Here is a 12,178-nt window from a genome sequence, read left to right on the forward strand (position 1 = left end):
TTATCCAATCTAGTTCTATGGGTATCGATCGATTTTACCCCTGTATTTTTAAAAAGTATTAGTTTTTTACTATTTTATCCCTGAAACGATACGGATATCGATCCAGATGGACCAGGGATTAGGGATCGGGGATCAATCTTAGCCAATACCGATCCGATACGGCCAATACAAAACCGATACTTCTTGAAACCATGCTTGGGTGACACCGAATTTGGTTTTGGATTTTGGGCACCTGATGACTGGTTTGATGGTAAGGGTAAACCGGTGAAGGATGTTGGTGTTCCGGTCGGCGGTCGGTGGTCGGCGGTCGGCGGTCGGCGGTCGGCGGTCGGCTGGCACTGGTGCGAAATCGGCAATTGGGCATCATCACCCATTGGATTCGATGATTGATTCTAGATCGTCCGGCTAGGCGCAGAAGAAATCCCAGAAGAGAGTTCGACATGCGGACGCCGTGGACATCTTTATCCACCGGCGACTCAAGGAAGATCACGCCCCCTGCTCCAAGGTAAAACCTTTTCTCACCTCCTTTCTTCATTTATGTTCTCTCTTCTTCTTCGTTCAACATTTGTTCAGTGTCGGCCTCTTATGAAAACCCTAGACCTAATTCATATGTGTTATTTGTAGACTCTGTTTCGATGCGCATCTTATGAGCCTGAATATCTGGTTCGGGTTTTGGAATTTGGATTCTAGTGTAGACTTTATCTGTTCAAAAATCTCTCCTCACCCATCTCCCAAAGAAACAAAAATTTGTGGAGAAAATGGAGGTTTATGGCTATAATATATTCTCAAATCTAAGCAAATTGCCACAGTTTAATCTAATGGTTACAGGATAGTTCTCTCTCTGTTAGTTATATTAATTGGAAAGAAATATGATGTATTGGTTTGGTGGTTGTTCCTCCAGCCTGAATTTGAAGTATGTCTATGTCAAACTCTAAAAGTTAAGATTGATTGGAAGATCAGGAAGTGCACTATGTGATTTGCAAAGAAATTCAACCCTTAAAGAGCTTTGCTTTTTGCTTTTTCCCATTATTTTCCATCTCCAATAGAGCTAATGCTTCCCCAACCAAGGAAATGAATATTGATTTTGGTTTCTCAACTAGTCCAACACATAAAATTTCACAGCTGGGCTAATGTGGTTCCAGGCCTACCTGATTTTGTCAAGACTCTGCTGATTTGCTATTGCAATAACAAGCTAGTTAGTGGAATGGCTTTGGGTAAGTAGCTTGCCTAGATGCCTGGTTTCAGTGCTTCCCTGAAATCATTTTGGCAGCAAGTTGCCGCAGAGACTGCATTTGGTCAAAATTTTAAACCCTTGTTCCGGTCCTTTGTTATACTATTATGGTCTTCTAGAGAGGAATTAATCAATTCTATAATATTTTTTTCTTTCCATTAATGCCATGGTTCATTTTTGCTGTAGTCCTCCCCCCTCCCTATGCCATTCCTTACCACTCGCCTTTGGAAGCCATTAACCTATTTGTGGGTGGATATGATTACGGAAAGGCACAACTTGTGCTTTTGTTTATTCTGAGGTTGCTCAGGTCTGGCACATTCTAATTGTCCATAGACAAGGGAGGTTATATTGTTATTGCCTCTAGCCAGTTTCATTAATCTGAGGATGCATTTATTTCATTTCTTTATTTATTTGAAGAAAATAAGCCACAGTTCATTGGACTTATGAGTAATCATTTTGAGGTTATTATTTGCTAAAGAATAAGCTTTTTTTTCTAAATTCATGGTTAGCTTTCTTGAATCGTTTAGTTGATATGTATGGGATTCATATAGCTATTCTGCATTATTTGTGAGTTGTGTCCTGGATCTGTCCTGCAATGGGTATTATCTAGGATATCTCATTGTCCCGATATCTAATTAGAGTGCAATTCTAACATCAAACCTTCTACTTCTATTTTAATATTTATTGCCACACTCTTTTCTACCCATTCATTTGAATGTAGCAAATCAGTTATCAGGATCGTCTGATTTGTCGATTTATGAGCTAATTGCCATATGAGGGAATGTGAATTCAAACTCCTAATATCTCTGTGCATGTATGGCTGTTTGGCATATAATGATATATGCTTTTAAAATTCAATGTATAGATCCTTATTTAAGTACTTCTTGTTCATCAAATGTGTTTTGTATTTCACTTTTCTGACATCTAACTTTAAGTTTTCTCTTCTTTTTGGTTAAAATTCCCTGCATGATGGTAAAGTCTTATCTTGTGCATTGGCTGAAGGACAACAATCACATTTAATACAGTTCCTAATTGATATGGGTGGAGTTGATGTTGAGCTTCTTCTGAATAAACATACTGCTAACACGAAAACTTATTAATTTGGAAGAGAATCAATTATGGTTCTCGCCTTGGACTTGCAGGCTTTCATTCTCCGGGCACAGATGTTGAAGCTCTATAGACAAGCACTGAGAATTGCTCGACGGGCCCCTAGTCATTCCCGAGGTAATGCTTCCAACTAGAGTTATTCTACTAAGTTTTAATAGTTTATAAACCTTAAAGATGTCCAACCATAAGTTGTATTTGTGTTTTTTTCCAGTAACAATGAATGGGCATCTGTAGGACATGGCGTCTGTTTCCTCTGTAGCATTTTCGCTTTATATTTCGATGGTGCAACTTTAAGGCATTCATTAACTGAACCGAAAATGGTGCTTGACAGATGAGTTGAAGCAAGCCATTCGACAATAAATAGAGAATAACAGGCATTGTGACAAGCAAAGGGTTCGTTTTTTGATTAGTGAAGGCTTGGAGAGATTGAAAGGTTTGGACACAATGCTTGATTTGCAGGGCCACCCTCAGAATAGTTGAATTGCAAATGTCTTAGCTTCCAGGAAGTGACAGGATTACTAGCAAACATTTGGTGGAGTTATGAAACATGGGAGAGGGTTTGAGAGACTTGTGCCTTTTATAATTTATTTATTTATTTATTTTTTGTGAATAAAGAATTCATTACCAAGAGAAAGAATATATAGAGGAAAAGAAAGAAAACGAAGAGAAAAGGGGGGTGGGGGGAGAGAGAGAGAACCAATACCCAAAGGGGCTCAAAAATGGGTCAAAAGCGTGAAGACCTAACTACAAGGGGACAAATCAAGCGGTGGGGGGAGTAGTGGGGGAGATGATGGAGGAGGGAAAACCTTAAGATATAATAATGAGCATGTTCGTTGGGGAGAGTCCCTAACGGGGTTGTGCCTGATAGTACTAATTTTGGAACTAACCTCAAAGTAGATGGAATTCCAAATCCTTTAAAAGGAACGGGAGTTGGAAGTTCATTTTTTGAGGTTTCGTTCCATCCAAATGTAGTTGATAGTTGCTGGAAAAGTGAGTTTCCCTATAGTGTCGCATAAGGTAGAACCGTTAATAGTCATATCAATCTATATCTACTCTCTAGACAAGAGGGAGGGTGGGTTTAGTGGATGGCCAAATGAATTTGAGTGCCTTCTTTCAGAGTGAGGTGGAGAAGGGGCAAGAGAAGTATAACATGTGAATTGCTTGTATAAATAGTTTGTAATATTAATTGCCTCCATATTTTTAAAACACGAGGATTGCTTCGCATTCTTACCTTAAAAAAAAAAAAAAGAAGAAGAAGCAAAAGAAAGATCGCTTCTCATTCGTGATTAATCACGAGTGTTAATCGATTTGGTTTGAGATGTAATGGGCCTAAACTGAAATTGAACCGATTACCTCTAGGCAAGAAGTTTAGAAACCAAATATCTTAAATTGAAATTAATTTAAGGATAAGAGTTGGCACGCCACCAATTCCATGTAAAATAGCGCGTGGCAAACATATGAGAGGGAAGAGCTTGGCACATAGCTGGGCAGCCCAGCCTTTCGCCCTTTTCCTTACCTTAATTTAAAAAAAAAAAAGGTTTTGATTTCAGTTTCGATTTCGATCTATTGATGGTTCGAGTTTGCAGTTTGAGTTAACAGTTCTAGGCCTAATTAGGAACAAACATACCTTAGCGCTTACATAGAATGAACGAACCGGTTAGTTTAGTTGATTTAAAATATAAATGATTCCGGTTTAAATTGATAGATTTGATTTGGATAAATGGATTCAAATTGGAGATATAAATGGGTAAGAGATTTCCCCAAACTGGCGGCGTACAAAACCATCTCCAAGGATTTTCCGCGTCTCATTGAAAATTTCTCTTTGTTTAGCTTAATTTGTTTTCTCTTCGTTAGCTTAATTTGATTGCTTTCTGTTTGGAAAATTTCTTCCCAGAAGCCTTCTGTTTGATCTTTGGCCATTTGGAGGGCTCCGTTGAAATTTATTCGCTTCTTTATATATGGAATTTCGACTTCTCAATTTCCTTCGTAGAAGCCTTCTGTTTGATTGATCTGTTCTCTGTTTAATCGATCGATGGCTTCAATTTACACTTGTGGGGAATGCGATGCCGACTTGAATCTAACCATCAACCAGCTCTTTCCTGCCGATTTTTATTTTGAGGCCGGCAACAAGGGCACTCTCTCTTTTGCTGGGATCGATGAGAGCAAATTCAGATTTGAGAAAGAAGACAAGTTGATTCCTTTCTTTGCGACTGTGAATTACTGGGGAATTCAGAGGAACAGAACCAAGATCAAGTGCAAAAGCTGTGGTCATCCTGTTGGGTATATTTACGATGATGGTCCTCCCCTCACCAACAGTCCTGGCCAGATGCATATGGGCCCAAGTCAGGCTATCCCTAGGGCGCCAAGGTACAGGTTTAAGATCAAAGCTCTCAAGAGTGAATCAGAAACCTAGAGTTTCGCATTGGCTTTATTGTGATTCAGGAAGTTTTCCTGTTTGTGATGATTACTGGTAGAAAACCCATTACTCTTTCTGGGTCTGGGAAGATATTGTGACTTTTGTACTTTGCAAGGGTTAATTCATCAATGGCTTTTCCATTTACCTCTTTAATTCTCCCCTTAATGTATATATATTGGTATTAAACTATTGATATAAATTACTTTCCTTATTCAGTTGAGTTTGATTCTAATTTTTAAGCGAGCCTTTTGGTTTTCTCCCCCACCTCCTCCCCTACCTTGATTTGTTGATTCTTACCTTTTGTACTCTCCTAGAGTTCAATGGATATGCCTTTGATTGAATTTATTGGCCTCTCTCTCTCTCTCTCTCTTTCTCTCTTTTCTGTGTATTGATATAGGATTGAATTAGAGGGCTGTTTTCATCACTAATGAGCTAGTTTCATTTTGGCATTTTGGTCCTGAGGTTTCAAAGTCTCTATTCCACCTTGAAATGGGATGATGGATAATTTTTCCTATTCTTTATTCCAAAACCATCATAAACTGTGGACCAGTATAGTATATCATGACTTTTATCTATGATTCTTTTGCTTCTTTGCTAAAGCTGTCAAATTGTGAACCTTGAATCTGACTCTAAACTAGTGTAACATGCTCAAAAGCATATCTTGTTTGAAGTGGAGGTTCTGCCTTTAGTATGCATCAGGATTGTTTGAAGTTAATTATAAATGATTTCAATTTCAATTCTTTTACACTTTTTAATTTTCCCTAATGCATCATTGCTAGCATGGGATTTGGGTGGGTAAGTGGAGAAATCTGAATTGTTTTAGTGCACAACCTCCAGTGAATACTTTGGGTAATATAATTAGTCATTTCTTGTTTTCTGTTTCGTTATATTATATAGGATGTGGAACTGAAATACTTGTTTCCCTAAAGTTTGAGGCTTTTATTCTATGGTGATTTAGTTATCAGGATGTAATCATGTAACCCATTTCTGTCACTCCCCTATATTTGGCCTATATCTAATCAAACTCTTCTACTCCAAACTTCTTTTCTGATTCCCCTGGAAAAGTAAGCTCCCACCTTTCTTTCTTTCTTCTCTGGTAATTCAGAATACTGAAATTACCTTTGCAACCCCTCTGTGGCAGCAACCCTCCTCCCACCTCTTTTTCTACGTATATTGGAAATCACATCTATATTTGTCAGATGGAAATATTGCAATCTTTGGGAATCATTCTTTTATATTGTGGATTATTACCACTTCAGTGTTTGGAAATCATTCAATTTTTGGGGGTTCTACATTGAAAATTCTCACTTCTTATTTTATCTTTGTCTTGGGCGCCCACTTGTTTTTCCTATCACTCCACTGTCACTTCACTCTAACCAAACGGATCCTAATATTGTCAACCATCAAATGATTTCTAAGCAAAATTGTATTATAGTGAGAGAAAAGGAAGGCAGAATCTGTCTTGGGCAGTTTGAATGGACAGAAAGAAGCTCCTTGAACTTGAACAATGGGCTTGATTAATTCCATGAATACATGCATTAATTCTGTTTTATGATTAATATATTCCCAACTGGATGCATGGAATGAACATATGTCTGCCCATTTTGCTCAGTTTTATTAGACATGCTTCCATGGGAATATTCTAATACTTGTTTTCTATTTCATTATCACTTTCCTGCACTGGCAGGAAGCAGAACCTGTTCCAACCAGCCTCATGCCAATGCACATATCCAACTTCCCTGCATCCTTTGGAAGCCAAAAAAAAAAACAGTTGGAGACAATAGTTGATAAAAATAGAGATCAACATTCTAGAACAGAGCCCGATGGATTCCCTTCTGCTTACATGTTTAGGGTAACCCACACCTAATGAGGCCCTCATATCAGTAGAAGTAAGACCCACTTTCAAAATGTTTATAAAGTATGCTAGATAACTGTAGCTCTAGGAAAGATTTTGCTATGGTAGAAAGGGATGATTTATCTAACATGCGTCAGGACTCTGTTATCTGTGGTAGCTTCTGGAGGTGGAGTTGAGTTATGCGAGGCTAAAAAGTTTGGTTGCATATAAAGCTGAAAATGCCATCTGAATCAAATACACGGGGGCAGTCTTCAGAGTTACATAGCTGGTAGTTACTTTATATTGACAGTCTTGAGTATCCAATGTAGTGGCAGCAGTATGGCAGCACATAAGAAAACTGGCTGTCTTGGTGTGCCAGTTTTCTAATTTCAGTGCAAGTTACCAGCAAGGAGAAACGTGACGACATTTTTTTTTTTTTTTTTTTGGGGGTGTTGGTAACCTTCAACATTTCTCTCCTTCCTTAGCAGCTGTGATCATGAAAGTGGATTGAGATTGTCCATGGGAGTAGCGTGTTTGAATTTTAAGGCGTTGGAAGGACAAGAAGAACCCAGAACTGACTTGGGTTGAAGTTATAAAAGATGACAGTGCTCATGAAATAACAGTGATCTTTGAGCTTTGCATTTGATATACTAAATTTGTGAAGGTTTTGTTCATCATCCTTCTGAAAGGTAAACATCCAGCATTCTTTTCTGAAAATCAATGTGCCCTCTTGATCATCCAATGTCTTGGTCACTTATGATTGAATTTTAATCCAGCTATCTATATAGGACTAGATCAAAATTCATTTTCAACTCAAAATGGTTTTATTGTGGTTATAATTGATACCATTTCCAATGATCAATTATGGAACCAGGGTTAAAGCAAAATCAAAGGCACTGGTTGAAGAGAATAAAATCCTGACTGATAAACCTTGAACTACTGGATCTACAAGGCTATGATAACCATTCCTGCCAGTTGCTTGGGTAGGGATTCTCTGGTCTGACAGACCATGGTGGTCTAGGGACAGAAGTCACATTCTGAGGGATTAGGCTCCTCTACAATTCTTAATCGCCCAATTCTCTCGGTGTGTGTGACACCTATACATTTCAAAATCCAATGGTTGTTGGGTAGAGAGGCATTTGGGGAGTTTGAACTCCGAAAAAGCATTTGGGGAGTCTGAATTCCAAAAAACTAACTACTGTTGGATTTTGAGTTGCAGGGCTTATTTACGGAGTTCAAACTCCCCAAATCCCAGCCATCTGAGTTGCAGGGCTTATTTACAGAGGATGTTTGCTGGCCTATGTCTACCAAGCAATTGTGTTTCCTTAAAATCCCGGCCATCTGAGTTGCAGGGTTTATTAACAGAGGATGTTTGCTGGCCTGCATTTCATGGTTGTTGGATAAAAATTCCTTTTAAAATTTTGCAAAGCTGGAGATCGATTCAATCCCGAATTCAAGAATTTTTTTTTTTTGGGGGGGGGGGGGGTGCATGCCTGCTATTCAACTTCTTTTGGGCATTGAGAAATTTGAAGGCTTCATGGTCAGAGTATAAAACAAACTCCTTTGATATCAAATAGTGTCTCCACTGTCGCAAGGCCTGGACAATAGCATAAAATTCGACATCATAGGTTGAATATCTCTTTCGAACCTCATTCTTCCTTGTAAGTGAACAATGGATGCTACAGCCTACAGGTTCTTCAGCCACCAAACTAATAGTAAAAAAAGAGGAATTTTGAATATTTGAATAATTTTTAGCGTTTGACCGTTTGGTTGATTGGAAATGTTTTCTGCTATATTGCTCACCTCATCTGTCTTTTGGATGGTCAGGATCATCTGAGAAACTTAGTTTGAATGTATGGGAACTGAACTTTCCGGAATCAGATATCCATAAAATCAGTTAACTCATCTTACAAAGTTCCAACTTACAGCCAAACGGCCCAATCCAACCAGTCAGTTTCCCTTCTAGAGACTAGAAAATAGATAAGAGCATTTGTTTTGGGAGTGGGGTTTTGGGGAGGTGGGGGATTGGAAGAGCCAGTCTGGAGGTCACGTTTGAAAGTTAGGTTGGATTGGTAGAGGAGCCATGAGAGGAACAGTAGAAGTGGTAGTGTTGGGAGAGTGGGTGGGGAAGGTCATCATCATTCTCATGGCTCTTCCATATTATCACTAATCACTTCTACAACTACTACTACTACTACTACTTCAAGCTTCTGCAGAATCAGATGCAGAATCATTCCTTAGAAGTTGGAATCATCATCGAAGGAAAGCTAGATTGGAAGATAGATGAAGCAGATGGATGTGGATTATAAGGTGGGTGGCGTTGAGGAAACACTGCCAATGACTCTTCCACCACCACCACCGCCACTGCCGCCGCTGCCAAGATCATGGGCAGCAATTAAACCAGTACAGAGTGTGACGAATCAGGAGATCGCAAAGTATTGGAGACAGAAGCGTATGGAGGAAGAGGATCATCTCCTATCTGCCATCAAAGCTGCCGCTTGTATCAGAGCCCGTAAGCTCACGGTAACACGCCCACTTCACCTCTCTCTTTCTCTCAATTTCCCTTTCTTTTCGTTTTTCAATAAGGATCAGAGGCTCGGAGCATACTATTTAAATCACAGAAATTATTCATTCTTAAATTCTTTTGCTTCAGCTTGTTCAATCTTCACTGCCAAGAAAACCCATATTTTAGCATATGATCACAATGTATTAATAAAGAAACATAAAGCCACTTGGTTGCCTACTTGCCTAACTATCTAATTAAAAGGGCCATTACCCAGTGCTGGTCTCATCGGATTTAGATTCTTTTCGATTTTTAATTGTGCAATTCTCTCTATGCACTATGCACTGTACATTTTAAAAATCCAACAGTTATAGAAATTTGGGGTTTCAATGGGTTTGAATTCCAAAAACTTGTAGAACCATTGAATTTTGAAAATGTACAGGTATCATGTGCACAAAGAGAATTATATAAGAATTGGAGTGGATCAGGTCCAGTCTCACCTAGGCAAGATTTTGACAAGGGTGAGCTTGGCGTCTAGTCCTAACTTTTGACTTTTTTGCCCTGATAGCCCCAACAATGGCCCCTCCAGAGTTTATAGGACTTCTTATAGCAACTCTTAAAAGGACATCATAGTGCAAGGTCCACTCTTGGCCGCTTTGACTATGGACAGTAGAACCAACGGGGTTGGTAGCCAAGTGGTGAAAATGCCCTCAATCCATCACAGCTCGAGTCAGCTAGTTGTAGGTTCAAGTCTTGGCATGCCCACTATCGCCCATTGGTCCTGCGGAAGCGATGCTTGCCGTACGGGGGCTTGTCCTGAGGGCTATGATCACTAACATGGAGCACCCTTTTTTTGTTACAAAAAAAAAAGAAAAAAAAAAAAGACTATGGACAGTAGAAATTAGTCTCAAGGCTGACCCCCTTTGTCCAGAGTTCAGCATAGCTCAGGCGCAACTAGGTAGGATCTAAAAAGTCCAAACATTAGAATTGTTTTGGTACTGGGGGTGGAAAGTGGAATGCTTTGTTGCCTTAGAAAGCTGTGTTTCCTACAGGAGGAAGAGTATAGACGTTTCGAAGAGTCGCTGGAGGACGATATTGACAACGCCAAGAAGAAAGATGAAGACAATAATACTACTATTGCTACTACCAATACAGAGAAAGAGCTTCGAGTAGGAATCAAAGACTGGTAATTAGTCCTTTTCCCAGTTCCTTCTCATCTACTTATATAGTTTAGTTTTCCAATCTCTCTTTCTTTGTTTGTATTCTTTATAAGTTTTTACTTTAGCCTAGTTTCCCCAATACGAGAACAATCTCCTATGTTTTTGATCCGTGGATTTGAAATCTATTAAATGAAGAGAGAGAAAGTGGATTCCAAATCCACGGACCAGGAACATATGAGATTATTCTTGTGTGTGAACTTGATCCGGTCATATGATCTGGATTTGACCAGGACTAGACATATTTACATTTCGAGCAATCAACCCTCCTTTCTCTCACTTCTCCTCAAGGGGAATTAAAAAATTAAAACCCATTGGGAGTGAAAAGACCCAATTGCTCTCGTGAGCTGGAGATGCCTTCTCTTGTCCTCCCATTGACCCCATGCGTTAGTGTAGTAACCCTATGCACGGTTAGTGTTCTCTTCACCATTATTATTGTTATTATAATTTAAAGGGGGAAAAATTCTCATGAAACTGGAGTAGGGATTCTTTCCCATGCCTTTTTACATAATGAGCCGTGAGGAAGAACCTCCTAACCATCTGATAAGCTGACTTAGATTGTTAGGACCATCCAATTGTAATTTTTTTTTGATATCTAGGGTGTCCGGATCTTTGACTGGACTAGTCCCTCGGGTCACTGTGATGCCACTTACATATGACCGGGTGAGGCCGAGATGAAAACTCTCATGCAGTGGCCCCAAGAAGTTAGGTGCAACGGCAAATGTTTAATCACGGGACCTTGCTTCCTGAGACGAAGTACCGTATCACCTCCAAATCAACTGTGGTAACCCCGTAGGGTTTCTTCCGATTACACAGCTTTTTGGGACTCATTGAAATGTTTGGCAACAAGAAGCAACCGTTGTTTTTGAAACTGGACCAAGAACTGGATTGCCCAGGCTCAGATATCGACTGATTATACAGCTCAACGGTCTGACCTGGATCTTTGACCATTGGGAATTATTGGTCAACGGTCTGAATTGCACTTGGATCCGAATCTGGTTACCAGTCCAAACTCCCAGCTACAATTTGGCCCGGCTAAACCTGAGGTCGCTCAAACAAAGCCTGGACTGAGCTTTCAACCTGCAGGCCGGGCTTGGGCCAAGAATTTTAGGCCCGATGTAGAGCCAGGATGGGCTGGGCCTAGGTTGAGCTCTTGGGCTGAGCTGGCCTGGCCTAACCTAACCCGTTTTAGTGTTATAAATGGGTAGTCAAAGATTTATACCACTTTTCCTCTTTCATTGGTTCATTCATTTTTCATTCCTTGAAGGAAAGAAGAAGCCAAGCCATCCGAAAGACATTTCCGTTTTTCTCCCTTTTTCTAGTGCATATAAAGACACTAATGGCAAAAATACAGGGTCAGTCAAGGTTAATCAGGCTCAACCTAATTAGGATCAATCAGGACCGGGCTGGGTTGGATTGAGCTTGAACAGGGCTGGGCTGGCTGAGATATCACACTGACCTAGAGATGGAACAGGCTTGGGCTGAGTTATAGCACGTAGGATTGGGCTTGGATTTTATGAAACCCGTCTCAGCCCAACCCATTGATACCCCTAACTACACATTATCACCAATCCAGGGACTAACCCGGATGGAAATGGATCTTACATTAACTCATGAAAATGGGTTTTAACTTCTTATAACTTGTTGACAGGTGGACAAAGAGCAAGTATGCATATCTCAACCAACCAGCCATTGATTCTACAGAGAAGCCGAAACGCTCTACCTATATTCCCAACTTCTGCTTTTATAAGAGCCCTTCACTCTACCCTGCATCACTTGGGATTTTCTAAACTAGAGATGCCCTTTGAGCTGCTTAATTAAGATGAGGAAAACCACCTTGTGTCTCTATTGTTTTTATGAACTTCAATTC

General features: G+C 39.8%; 2 protein-coding genes and 1 pseudogene across 2 annotated transcripts; all 3 read left to right on the forward strand.

The window, feature by feature from the left end:
- The first annotated feature begins 245 nt into the window (after window positions 1–245).
- LOC122085252 lies at window positions 246–2,952 on the forward strand (annotated as a pseudogene).
- A 1,216-nt stretch (window positions 2,953–4,168) lies between these two features.
- LOC122084337 lies at window positions 4,169–4,974 on the forward strand. Its single transcript, XM_042652502.1, has one exon. The coding sequence runs from the start codon at window positions 4,371–4,373 to the stop codon at window positions 4,749–4,751; it is 381 nt and encodes a 126-aa protein (XP_042508436.1). The 5' UTR covers window positions 4,169–4,370; the 3' UTR covers window positions 4,752–4,974.
- A 3,734-nt stretch (window positions 4,975–8,708) lies between these two features.
- LOC122084336 (homeobox and leucine zipper protein Homez-like) lies at window positions 8,709–12,172 on the forward strand. The gene is made up of 3 exons (XM_042652501.1): window positions 8,709–9,111; window positions 10,144–10,277; window positions 11,960–12,172. Exons 1-3 carry the CDS (start codon window positions 8,872–8,874, stop codon window positions 12,096–12,098), a joined length of 513 nt encoding a protein of 170 aa, XP_042508435.1. The 5' UTR covers window positions 8,709–8,871; the 3' UTR covers window positions 12,099–12,172.
- The last annotated feature ends 6 nt before the right edge of the window (window positions 12,173–12,178 follow it).

The sequence above is a fragment of the Macadamia integrifolia genome, chromosome 7, assembly GCF_013358625.1.
Source record: "Macadamia integrifolia cultivar HAES 741 chromosome 7, SCU_Mint_v3, whole genome shotgun sequence".
NCBI lineage: Eukaryota > Viridiplantae > Streptophyta > Magnoliopsida > Proteales > Proteaceae > Macadamia > Macadamia integrifolia.